At 41.8% G+C, this 13,865-nt stretch overlaps 1 protein-coding gene across 1 annotated transcript in view; it reads right to left on the bottom strand.

Annotated features, from left to right (window-relative positions):
• Positions 1–1,772: 1,772 nt before the first annotated feature.
• The window catches only part of LOC132873285 (leucine-rich repeat transmembrane neuronal protein 4), a 243,467-nt gene continuing 231,374 nt past the window's right edge, over positions 1,773–13,865 (bottom strand). The window contains exon 3 of the mRNA XM_060908667.1: positions 1,773–2,081. Within this exon, the coding sequence (XP_060764650.1) occupies positions 1,773–2,081 (309 nt within the window). The remainder of the gene's footprint in view (positions 2,082–13,865) is intronic.

Raw genomic sequence — 13,865 nt, 5'->3', positions numbered from 1 at the left:
AGTTGGGGGTTAGGTGCCTTGATCAAGGGCACTTCAGCCATTCCTGCTGGTCCAGAGAATCAAACTGGCAACCTTTTGGTCCCAAAGCTGCTTCTCTAACCATTAGACCATGGCTTCCCTCAATTCTTGAAAATATCAGCCATGTCAACATTAGATGACCAATGTGTAGAAGGATTACATTGGAAATCACTGTCTCGCTGTTGCCACTGCCAACAAGCAGCTCCTGACTTCACAGCTAGAATGAATAATACATTCTCCTGTACTTGCTTTAAAGTTGAAATGGTGGAATTCTTGTTCTCCTGTCATTATCATTTTCTTTAATGGTAAATCATAAACCAGAAAAATAAATACTATCACACAAGTCTATTGTCAAGTTTATTTGTCCTACATCCTATCTGAAATTTTTTTCACCCCTGTAGAGAGTTTTGTCTTATTATACTGAAGGTTGGCAGATAATTGGGGCAGAATTGATAGAAGTTACCTCCTACCTGCTAACAGAGTCTGGAGAACATCTGCCTAGCTTGATGCAACTCACTGAAATGAGTCATTTCTCTGTGTTATTATTATGTGTTTTTTTACTTCAATGGTTGACATTTGAGCTATAATGGAAAGTATATCTTACATTACATTAATGGCGTTTAGCAGACGCGCTTATCCAGAGCGACGTACAACCTACCAAGAGCAGCCTGGGGAGCAGTTGGGGATTAGGTGCCTTGCTCAAGGGCACTTCAGCCATTCCTGCTGGTCCAAGGAATCAAACCAGCAACCTTTTGGTCCCAAAACTGCTTCTCTGACCATTAGGTCATGGCTTCCCCATATTCCCCGACATTTTATATCTCTTACGGTATGACTGTGTGGATTTTTGGCATTCAGTTTATATCTGGGCTTCGAGATTTGGTGGTTTGGCACCACAAGAGGAACTGATGCCATGTGTCCTGTACATGTAAAAGAATGCTTGATCTTTGGTACACGTGCACTTCTCAGGGGTTTGGTCTGAAACCTGCACTGATAACTTAATGACAGGATCAACAGATACTGCAGAGCCTCTTCTCCTGCCAAAGGGTTACACCCAAATGGGACATTCAAATCTTTTTTCAAAGCCAAAACACTGACATTGTGTATTACCACTGTCTGGAAATGTAACTGCAAATAACAGCTAGATGTCTTTGTGCGCTGGTAAACATTAATTTGTTTCATTCCGTCTTGTATGTGTTGGCTATAGTTTGTCTTCGCACCTGTTCCCCATTTTTTTTCTCCCACTACAAAACTTGTTTATTGCACATTCTGTTTCATTCTCAACACAGTGTGAGTGAATCACCATTATCAGCTTTTCAAAGGCAACGTCCTGTCGTGTTTGGCATGAAAAAGACACAGAACAGCAACTAAAGTGCCATTTAACGTGCCACGCATGCTGTATTGGGTTTCAGTTTTCCATTGAATGGGACTCAGAAGAGCAGCGTTTGAGTTGAAAAGAAGACTAAAAAAAGGACAAAAAAACCCACAAATGAAATCCCATCTCCCTGTACACAGAGCTCACTTGCATGGTGTGTGTGTTGAAGGTATATGTTATGAGTCCTTGGTTGGCTCTTTTATAGATTCTTCTGGGGTTTTTTTTGTTTGTTTTTTTCAGAAAAAAAAAAGTTCACAAGGAGAACAATCCATCCATATAAAGTTAGATCCATTTGTGGAGTGAAATTCCTTCTGAAAATGTTAGCTTCTCCAAAGGCGCTAACAACTGAAAGAGTCATTAGGATCTTTAGCATCCCAGAGTGTTAGCGTCCAAAGGTGAGGGTGCCCGTTGGCCGCTCGATGGACGGGTACTTTACGGAGCGCTCTGTGCCCGGGTAAGAGACACCAGGGCCTTGTACCGGTGTTCTCAGGGTAGGAGGTGAGCTGGATGGTGGAACAGCTGGCAGAGCCACGGTCTGAATGGTACCCCTGTCACGTGGTGTTAGATCATCGAGGCCCTGAGGTGGGCAATCATAGTTCACGTTGAGGCGCATCGGCTGATGGGCTTGGCAGTAATCCAGAACGGGCTGTTCATAACGATAGAAGGTCAGAGCACTCATCTGGTGAGGAACCTGACAATTGAGGAACAGAGAAAGAAAAAAAGAGACAAAAAAGATAGACATTATTATTATTATTATTATTATTATTATTATTATTATTATTATTATTAACAACAACAACCATACAACATTACCAATAACAGCAAACTAGATAGAGACTGTGATTAAAGTCACAGAAATTTGCACTAGCTGACCTTTGTCAACTGAAAGTCAAGATGAAGGTCATTTTGATGAACAAAATAAAAAAAAATGATTGAAAAAATTATGAAAAGTGACAGAGTTATAAGTGATTGAAAAATTCTTCATGTGAGATTTGGTGATGATTGGTTGAAAACTGAGGGAGAAATAGCGTCCAAAATAAAATAAAAAACATTAGGAGGATAATAATAATAATAATAATAATAATAATAATAATAATAATAAAGTAGAAAGATCCTGAGTAAGAGTAACAATTTGTACTATCGCTGCTAATGCAAATTAATTACAGGTTAATATTTCGATATTTATATTTATAGCCGCTACAGTGCAAGTCATATTTGTATTGAAGGCAAGGCAAGTTTATTTATATAGCGCATTTCATACACAGTGGCAGTTCAATGTGCTTTACAGAGGTAAAAGCAAAACAGTAAACAATAGAAAATAAAATTACATAAAATAAAGGGGGAAGAAGAGAGAAAAAAAATAATTAAACAATAGTAGAAATAAAATAATAAAATGAAGTAAAAGTTCAGTAAAAAAAAACAGCAAAATAAAATAGAATAAAAGTTAAGTAAAGTTTAAAACATGCAGAGACTGTAAAAGTTAAGTTGAAGATGTTCTGCAACTATAAAAGTAACTAGAAAAGGATAAAAAGTATGACTTGTTATTTTATTAAGAAAATATTGCACTTGAGGACAAACTGCTGTTCTGTAAGAGGAATAAAACACTTGAGGACATGCTGTAATAAAAAATAATCCACTTTGGGGATGTAAAAGTATCTCAAGTCAAAAGTAAAGGTTGATTATTTTCCGATAAAAGCACACCACAGTGTTTTTCATTCTTTACTGGACAAAGAACCCTTGTGGAATCAAAGCACAAGAACTCAATAAAAAGTCATAAAAGTGCAGGGTAATGGTTCATTCCTCTTTGCGACAGGTGTAAGACGGTGCGGTGAGTCCGACAGCAAATAGCTTTTTACACCCAGACAATGTCACATGGTGTAATGTGAAACGTGTGTGTGTGTGTGTGTGTGTGTGTGTGTGATTGAGTCACTTTGTGCGTAAGAACTTGGACACACATTGTATCATATAAATTTGAACATGAAAAAAATCATATGCCTGACATACACGTTCATTCACACACACACACACACACACACACACTCAGACAAGTGTGTGTCTTCAATTTGAGCCACTCTGAGGAGACCTGTCACTTCTGCTACTCTGTTATCTCTCATCAGAAATCCATACCTCATACCTGTCCTCTGACACACTCGTGCACACTCTTTCTCTCTCTCACACACACACACACACACACACACTGACTAACTGACTAACAGACTAATTGAACACTCATCCCCTGCAGTACTGCTTTTAAAAAGGGACCAATTATCAGGGCTGGAAAACGAGCACAAAACAATGCGAACACGACAGAAATTGGAACAGATTAAACCCACGCTGGAGTGGAAAGAGCTTCGATGGCATGATGGATGAAGGGGTGTTTAGAAGGGAATGAGAAACAAGTGATAAAAATTAAAACGACAGACGCAGAGGCGAGTCTCCTCGAGAGATAACAAGATGAATGGTGGGGTAGATCATGGCGAGGAGCTGCATGTTTGGACTGCACTGATTTGAACCAAAAGGCAGGGTTTTGGGTGGAGACGATGTTCCTGAGATAAATTCAGCCTGATTTGGAAAGCAGCAGATGGAGAATAAGGATAAGAAAGCATTGTGGATAGAAATGTCAATCAAACTATGGACTTTTCAAAATAATTAATAATAATAATAATAATAAGTGGGCGGCACGGTGGTGTAGTGGTTAGCGCTGTCGCCTCACAGCAAGAAGGTCCGGGTTCGAGCCCCGGGGCCGGCGAGGGCCTTTCTGTGTGGAGTTTGCATGTTCTCCCCGTGTCCGCGTGGGTTTCCTCCGGGTGCTCCGGTTTCCCCCACAGTCCAAAGACATGCAGGTTAGGTTAACTGGTGACTCTAAATTGAGCGTAGGTGTGAATGTGAGTGTGAATGGTTGTCTGTGTCTATGTGTCAGCCCTGTGATGACCTGGCGACTTGTCCAGGGTGTACCCCGCCTTTCGCCCGTAGTCAGCTGGGATAGGCTCCAGCTTGCCTGCGACCCTGTAGAAGGATAAAGCGGCTAGAGATAATGAGATGAGATAATAATAAGTTACATTTATATAGCACCTTTCTCAAACTCAAGGTCACTTTACATAGGTCAAGAAACAAAACAGAAAACAGAACACACAAAACAAAAGTTGGTAAAGAGTGGTAAGTTTATGCAGTGGTGGAGGAGGAGAAGAAGTGTTCATGAAACAGAAAGGTTTTGAGATGTGATTTGAAGAAAGGAAGGGAAGAGCAGTCACGGAGATGCTGAGGGAGGGTCTTCCAGATTTTGGGGGCCGTGGTGCTGAAGGACCTGCCACCCAGGGTAGAGAGTCTGGTGTGAGGAACAGCAAGGAGATTATGGTTAGAGGATCTGACAGAGCAGGATGGAGTGTACGGGGTCAGAAGGTCATGGATGTAAGGAGGAGCAATGTTATGGAGGGCTTTGAAGGTGAGTCATAGGATTTTATACTTATTTCGGGACAGAACAGGTAGCCAGTGAAGCTGAGAAAGAACGAGGGTGATATGAGCAGATGGTTTGCTATGGGTGAGGAGTTTCACTGCAGAGTTCTGAATGTATTGTAGTCTTTGAAGGGGTTTAGTAGGAAGGCCAATGAGAAGGGAGTTGCAATAATCTAAGCGGGACGTAATGAAGGAGTGGATCAAATTTTCAGCATCACTAATGGAAAGAAAGGGGCGAAGGCAGGCAATGTTCTGAAGGTGGAAGAAAGCAGTTTTGGTGAGGGATTTAAACCATTCGAAGAATTTCCAAACTGTTAAACCGTTTTGAACCATTCGGAGAATTTCAACCAAATATAAATTGGTTTGGAAGCTGAGAAGTTGGATCCCAACTGGAAGGCCAATGAGAAGGGAGTTGCAATAATCTAGGCGGGACATAATGAATCCATAGCTTCATTTATACATCAGATAGTTCCTGGTCCAGTAATCTGATTGGTTGAGCACTGTTCCAATAGCTACTACAGGAGTGATTGCGATTGTAAGTGAGCTCGCCAGCTAGCCGATGTGCTTGACAATAGTAGGGGCTCGTCCGGGATCTCATCTATTTCCACACGGAAAAAGTAAGCAGAACAATCAGCCTGTCTTGAAAGACAGAGACTCAAAACACATTCATAAACTAAAATATTAAAATCAGATAAGCTTAGCAGTTTGATTCCAACAAAAGTAATAGCACCCTGTAAATAGCGGAAGTGTTAGCGTGCATGTGTTTGCTGAAGCGATGTGCTGGATTTAGCGCACTCGATATAAGTCTCCATTTTGTCATTTTCAGCTTTGCCTTTTACAGAGTTTTGTGGGCGGGGCTACATGGACAGCGAACATGCCTGGTGTTTAAAGCCAAGAAGCCTTTATTTGTCACATGTACACTCAAGCACAGACTTAAGCACACAGTGAAATTCCTGCTCTGCATTTAACCAATCTGAAGCAGTGAACACACAGCGAGCAATGAGCTCACACACACACCCAGAGAAGTGGGCAGCACCCAGGGAGCAGTTGGGGGTTAAGTGCCTTACTCATGTTAACCTAACCTGCATGTCTTTGGACTGTGGGGGAAACCAGAGCACCTGGAGAAAACCAATGCAGACACGGGGAGAACATGCAAACTCCGCACAGAAAGGCCCCCGTCGGCCACTGGGCTCGAACCCAGAACCTTCTTGCTGTGAGGCGACAGCGCTAACCACTACACCACCATGCCGCCCATTTTATGGATGGTATTTGATGGATGGTTGGTGTTTATCAACAAACACACGTGCGTACGAAGAAAATGAACAAAGCTGAAACTTTTGTAAATCTGACAGGAGGGTTTTTTTTCTTCCTCGCTTCAGCCGATGAAAACATTTACACACACCTTCATTAAATGACTGATAAATGTGTGCATATCATATTATCAATGCTGGAATGCCATTCTGACAAATCAGTAGCTGTCCTGGTGAGCTGATTACTGTGAGCTAACAACATACAGTTGTTAACACACCAATCAAAAGTTTGGACGCACCTTCAAATTTAGTGTTTATCTTTATTTTTATGAATTAAAAGTCACTTCATGTCTTAAAGTAATGATGGATGTCGTTTCTCGAGCCGTTCTTGACATAATACCGTACTGGATTACTACAGCTGTGATGTGGAATAGGGCTATTTTATATTTGTATTGTTATTATTTACTATTTACTGTTTGATGGTGTCAAACACATTAAGAAGGCAAGAAACTTGTCCAATAATTACCTTTTGATGAGACACACCTGTTAATTGAAAAGCATTCCAGGCGATGACCTCATGAAGCTGGTTAAGATAATGACAATAATGTGTAAAGCGTCATCAAGGTAAATGCTGGGCTGGATACTTTAAAGAATCTAAAATATAAAACATATTTAGTTTTTGTTTACTACATAATTCCATTTATTTTTTTCGCGGCGCGGTTTCCATCAAATCCTGCACTCTGATTGGCTGGTAAGCGGGTCCGTATCGTATGGTACAGACCCCGGTTATGGACCTCTGGCAACTCGCTCGTTCACAACAACAAACATAGTAGCAATTTGTCAACATTTATCTTATAAGATTTATTGATAAGATTTTTATCAAAAATCTTATAAACATTTGCCAGCATTTCTCAGGAGAATAGCATTAATTTTACAGCATGGATAGCGATAACGACAGTGTTCACAGCGAAACCGAGTTTTACTACCCTGAGGAAGAAGAAATAAAAGAAAACATTTCAGGAGAAAGCTAAAACCTCTAACTGTTGCTAACGCCGAGCAAAAACATGACTGAATCCTGAATGACTCAATTTTGTATAAATAGGGAACTACATAGGCGGCAAAATGTAGTTTTTTTCCTGCCATGGAAGTGCACTTGTATACTGAGGAGGAAGCCATTTGCATTACAGCCGTGAATGAGGATTCAAAATGGCGGCTCGGCTCAGTTTTCCCTTTTGGGCGCTCTCGTTTTCTGTTGGAATTTGGTAAAGAAAAAAAATATATTATTTACCAGCTTAAGTTCGGTCCGTATGGTGAAATACCGTGACCTCGGCCTCGAATACTGACCTCGGCCCAGAGGGCCTCGCTCAGTACTTTCAACACCTCGGTCACGGTATTTCACCATACGGACCTCCCAGCTGGTAAATAACATATATATATATATATATAGGGGCGGCACGGTGGTGTAGTGGTTAGCGCTGTCGCCTCACAGCAAGAAGGTCCTGGGTTTGAGCCCCGGGGCCGGCGAGGGCCTTTCTGTGTGGAGTTTGCATGTTCTCCCCGTGTCCGCGTGGGTTTCCTCCGGGTGCTCCGGTTTCCCCCACAGTCCAAAGACATGCAGGTTAGGTTAACTGGTGACTCTAAATTGACCGTAGGTGTGAATGTGAGTGTGAATGGTTGTCTGTGTCTATGTGTCAGCCCTGTGATGACCTGGCGACTTGTCCAGGGTGTACCCCGCCTTTCGCCCGTAGTCAGCTGGGATAGGCTCCAGCTTGCCTGCGACCCTGTAGAACAGGATAAAGCGGCTAGAGATAATGAGATGAGATGAGATGAGATATATATATATATATATGTGTGTGTGTGTGTGTGTGTGTGTGTATATATATATATATATTCCAGATGTTATTTCATAGTTTTGATATCTTCAGTATTGTTCTAAAAATGTAGAAAATACAAAAAAGAAAATCCTATGAATGAGTAGGGGTGCCAAAACCTTTGACTAGTACTGAATGTTTATGTTTTTCTGACTGAACTCCAAATATTAGAAGTCTACAAACATCCAGATGTGTGAATGACCGTCTCCCAAAGTGGCGCAGCTTCGATTTGGATTTCATTGGCTAACTAATTTCATAAATCCATAAATATGAATGAAATCTGGTGCAAATTCCACCTTTATATGAATGTGATTATTCTAATGCATTACTGTTTCTATAGTAACAGCTCATTCACAGTGACTTTACAGTATCATAGATAATCTATGTACATAATCTCAGGATAATAATAAAATAATTAATGACATGCTTTTATTTAACAAAATTAACAAATAAGATTTTGTGGAAGTAGATTTTTTTTTTGCACAAACCTACAGTGGCAGCCCAGTTTGTGTGTGTGGTCTGTGTATGTAAAAGAAAGAGAGAGAGAGAGAGAGAGAGAGAGTTGAGTTATGTTTCTGTTCACATCTGGCTCGAGATGCTCACACCTGTGTAAGTGTGTTTGAGTCTCAGCGCTTGGAATCAGCCGTAATGGAGTTAGTTTAACAGTTAGTTTCTGTACACAATGAAGTACCTTAATTAGCTTTCATTGTTCTTTTCATTCTCACACAGCAGCCATGTTGATTGATAGTGTGTGTGTGTGTGTGTGCGTGTATTGCCATCTCACTCAGTGTCTCCTGCTTCTTTCCCCAGAATGCCACACTGCACTTCAACACGTCCCATATTTGTCCATCACATTCACAGAAACAGGAAGTTTACAAAGAAAAAAAAATAGTTATTATTTAACCTCAGACTGTTACGGAGCACTGAGACTGGAGACTCATCTCATCTCATTATCTGTAGCCGCTTTATCCTTCTACAGGGTCGCAGGCGAGCTGGAGCCTATCCCAGCTGACTACGGGTGAAAGGCGGGGTTCACCCTGGACAAGTTGCCAGGTCATCACAGGGCTAACACATAGACACAGACAACCATTCACACTCACATTCACACCTACGCTCAATTTAGAGTCACCAGTTAACCTAACCTGCATGTCTTTGGACTGTGGGGGAAACCGGAGCACCCGGAGGAAACCCACGCGGACACGGGGAGAACATGCAAACTCCACACAGAAAGGCCCTCGCCGGCCCCGGGGCTCGAACCCAGGACCTTCTTGCTGTGAGGCGACAGCGCTAACCACTACACCACCGTGCCGCCCAGACTGGAGACTCCTTCCAGAAATGAAAAATAAACATCTCCTGAAAGAAAACTTCACCATATCGGCTATTATACACATCTGTAATGTTTATTATTTGAGTCAGATGATGTGGAACGTCCCTTTGAATGAAGTTGTTGCTATAGTAATGGCTTTTTTTTTTAAATTAATATTATTAATTTTAAAGAAAAAAAGGTGAGTTCACAACTATTTATAGCTGAAATATATATATATATATATATATATATATATATGTGTGTGTGGCGGCACGGTGGTGTAGTGATTAGCACTGTCGCCTCACAGCAAGAAGGTCCTGGGTTCGAGCCCCGTGGCCGGCGAGGGCCTTTCTGTGTGGAGTTTGCATGTTCTCCCCGTGTCCGCATGGGTTTCCTCCGGGTGCTCCGGTTTCCCCCACAGTCCAAAGACATGCAGGTTAGGTTAACTGGTGACTCTAAATTGAGCGTAGGTGTGAATGGGAGTGTGAATGGTTGTCTGTGTCTATGTGTCAGCCCTGTGATGACCTGGTGACTTGTCCAGGGTGTACCCCGCCTTTCGCCCGTAGTCAGCTGGGATAGGCTCCAGCTTGCCTGCGACCCTGTAGAAGGATAAAGCGGCTAGAGATAATGAGATGAGATGAGATTATTAATTTTAAAGAAAAAAAGGTGAGTTCACAACTATTTATAGCTGAGATATATATATATATATATATATATATATATATATGTGTGTGTGGCGGCACGGTGGTGTAGTGATTAGCACTGTCGCCTCACAGCAAGAAGGTTCGGGGTTCAAGCCCCGTGGCTGGCGAGAGCCTTTCTGTGTGGAGTTTGCATGTTCTCCCCGTGTCCGCGTGGGTTTCCTCCGGGTGCTCCGGTTTCCTCCACAGTCCAAAGACATGCAGGTTAGGTTAACTGGTGACTCTAAATTGAGCGTAGGTGTGAATGTGAGTGTGAATGGTTGTCTGTGTCTATGTGTCAGCCCTGTGATGACCTGGCGACTTGTCCAGGGTGAACCCCGCCTTTCGCCCGTAGTCAGCTGGGATAGGCTCCAGCTTGCCTGCGACCCTGTAGAACAGGATAAAGCGGCTACAAATAATGAGATGAGATGATATATATATTACACACTATATATATATATATATATATATATATATATATATATATATATCAGGGTTTAATAAGTAATTTAAAACAAATGCAATATTTGGCAAATTGCTGTGGCGTAACCTGAATGATACACTTCAGGATGTGCTCTTACAGAAAAATAATCAACTTTAGAATAATAACAGTAACTCGGCATAATCACGTCACCCTGACGTTGATGGTTGTCCCAACCCATTCATTGTGTTTTACTGAAAAGTCCATGTCAGACAGTACATGTGTAGTCATGGCTAATGGATATAATTGCAAAATCCATTTATTTATTACTTTGTTTGTTTGTTTGTTTGTTTGCCTTCTCTCATCTGTAAAGGAGAACATTTCAGGGTAAATCTAAAACCTCTTCCAATCTAGGAGATATTTATTTTAGTGGCAACCAAGAGGACTGATATCACTATCTGTGAGTGCTTATTAGACAGTGTGTGTGTGTGTGTGTGGGCAGTGGACTGTGAGTGAAATGTAAGTGGCACTGGCTCATGCGGGGAAAATGACACAGATGTTGCACAATGGGTTTGTGTGACAGTGAAGCAACCAGACGCACATCTGCTGGAGTAAAACACATGTCCGAGGGCAAACTCAGATGATCTGCAGCAAGTATGTGAAAACAGTGGGACGGAAAGAAAAACAATGGTGAGATGAGAAAAAGAGAGCACACAGGAAAGAGAACCGGGGTGGTAATAACAATAACAAGACAGTCAATGATGGCGTAGCTCACTCCGGCCCCGTCTAGTCCAGAAGGAACGATCTAAAGTGGGCCACCTTGCACAATAAATGTTACGAGCTATATACACTATATACAAGCTATATATATATATATATATATATATATATAAGCAATATCCACCCTAAGAATCCCAACCTATTTACCAGAAAGAATCCAAAATGGTGAGGAATTGACCGAGAAGAAGCGATTTTTGTTGAACTGCTCATTAAGGCTTAATTAGTCCATAACTTCATTAATAATTGTAATGAAGCAAATCTGGGTAGAAGTTATATGCACCCTAGGCACCCCTACCTTCATGCCAGAAAGAATCAAAATCGGTGAAGAATTGAGGAAGAAGAAGCACTTTGTGTGGAAACTGCTCATTAGGGATTGATTAATTACTCCATATCTTCATTATTAATTGCAGTTATGCAAATTTGAGTAGAAGCTATATGCACCCCAGGCAGACCGACCTTCCTGCCAAAAAGAATACAAATTGGTGAAAAATTCAGAGAGAAGAAGCAATTTTCGTGAAATGTGGACGACTCCAGACGGATGATTGACGACACATGATGGCATAAACTCATCACCTGTCGGCTGGATGAGCTAATAAGAGTAAAGAAGGAGTACACACTTCAGAAAGTGCTGTTATTTGAAAATAATCCACTTCTGAGTTTCTCATAGAGTCGTATCAGCATATTGTAGCCTGTATGTAAATATGTTCCTCCTTATTTAATTAGTCATTGTCTTTCTTTTTTTTTCTTTCCTCAGCGTATTTTTTAATCCAAAGTGACTTTCAAGTGCATCACAACAGAACCTGAATATAAATCTTAGCACTTGAGGGTTAAAGGCTTAGCTCGAGGGCCCCAAACGAGGCTCTATGCTCATCCTGGGATTTAAAACCGTTTTAAAACTGTGTACTTTTATAATTAACTTCTTAATGATATCTGGGGCTTCATTGCTGAATTTATCACCAACAAGAAAGAACATTGGTATTATTTTAGGGAAGAGAAATCAGAATTATTTTCTTCTGCTATGGTGTTTTGGATAATTTGAGGCATTTTTGAAGTAGGTGGGATTGTATCTGTGACAGTGATGTCAGTGGTATCAAAGCACCAATCAGAATTAGTCTGCATGTTTGTGTCTGAGAATGAGCGCATCTACGGTACTTAAAAGAATAAAATTGATCAAAATGGCCGCCGGCGGCACGGTGGTGTAGTGGTTAGCGCTGTCACCTCACAGCAAGAAGGTCCGGGTTCGAGCCCCGTGGCCGGCGAGGGCCTTTCTGTGCGGAGTTTGCATGTTCTCCCCGTGTCCGCGTGGGTTTCCTCCGGGTGCTCCGGTTTCCCCCACAGTCCAAAGACATGCAGGTTAGGTTAACTGGTGACTCTAAATTGAGCGTAGGTGTGAATGTGAGTGTGAATGGTTGTCTGTGTCTATGTGTCAGCCCTGTGATGACCTGGCGACTTGTCCAGGGTGTACCCCGCCTTTCGCCCGTAGTCAGCTGGGATAGGCTCCAGCTTGCCTGCGACCCTGTAGGACAGGATAAAGCGGCTAGAGATAATGAGATGAGAAAATGGCCGCCTTAAGGTGATGATACACAGAGCAACTTTTTGAGCAATGTTGCCAGGCAATGGGCAGCCAGGTGAGACACAGGGCACTAATTCGGGCAACAGACACTTGGCAACAACCAATCAGGTGAGAGTAAATCTGTTGCCAGGGAGACAGACACCGCAAAGATGGACATTGAAACATTTGTCACTTTCGTCTTGGCTTCTGCCTTTATTTATTTCGCTCAAGTAAGTATCACTTCTGGAATAAAACTGAATAGATCCTCTGATCAAAAGATAATTTGCCTAGCCTAGTAAACTAGACCCACCTGCCTAGCGGCCAAAAATATTTTTTGCCTAGCGAGTGGGTCTAGCCTCGCACCATATAAACAAAACACCCCGGGCATCAAATCATGCCCGCCAATCACAACGCAAGGTTTTTGTTTGGATTCTTTGGGCGGGTTTTTGCAGGAGTGACAACAAAGGTGCGCGACGCTGGAGAAAGCACAACAGGAAAGATGGCTACGGCTAGTGAACAGCGCGCGTTTGACTCCGCTTTGGAATCAGTTTTAGAAGAATTAGACTTGGAGTTTTCATTGAAACATGAGCAGGAAGAGGCTCTCCGCTCATTCCTTTTCAAGAAGGACGTTTTCGCTGTTTTACCGACCGGCTATGGCAAAAGTCTGATCTACCAGCTGGCTCCGCTCGTAGCCAAAAGGATGGGGCTAGTTTGTGCAGTACGAAGAATTAATAAACAGCTTTGAAACATTACTTTTTGATTGTTTCTTATTTTCCTGTTATTTTAAATTTAAGGGAAATTATTTCACCAAACACCACTAAATAAAAACTCTCAAAAACAGTTTAAGCAAACCCTTGAAAAACACTTGGAAAAAAAATGTGTATGTGGTACAGACTCCAAACTTGTGGTCATTATCTCCAAACTTCTTAATATCTAGAACCTGTTTATTAATTAATACACATTTTGAAAAATTATTTATTTCAAGGCCTCCCCCACTGCTTTCTGTCGCTCTGACTACGTCACAGTCACTGTTGCGCTGATTGGTCAGAGCGTTGGTCTATACGCACAGAGACAGTTTGAAAGACAGCGGTTTGTTCCTCCTACCCACTTCGGAAATGTCTACGGATCGAGGCCAGACTAAATATTCACATTTAGTCTGGCT

Source organism: Neoarius graeffei, chromosome 25, assembly GCF_027579695.1.
Source record: "Neoarius graeffei isolate fNeoGra1 chromosome 25, fNeoGra1.pri, whole genome shotgun sequence".
Taxonomy (NCBI): Eukaryota; Metazoa; Chordata; class Actinopteri; order Siluriformes; family Ariidae; genus Neoarius; species Neoarius graeffei.
The sequence above is the reverse complement of the archived record's forward strand: the minus strand, read 5'-3'. Positions and strand labels throughout refer to the sequence as shown.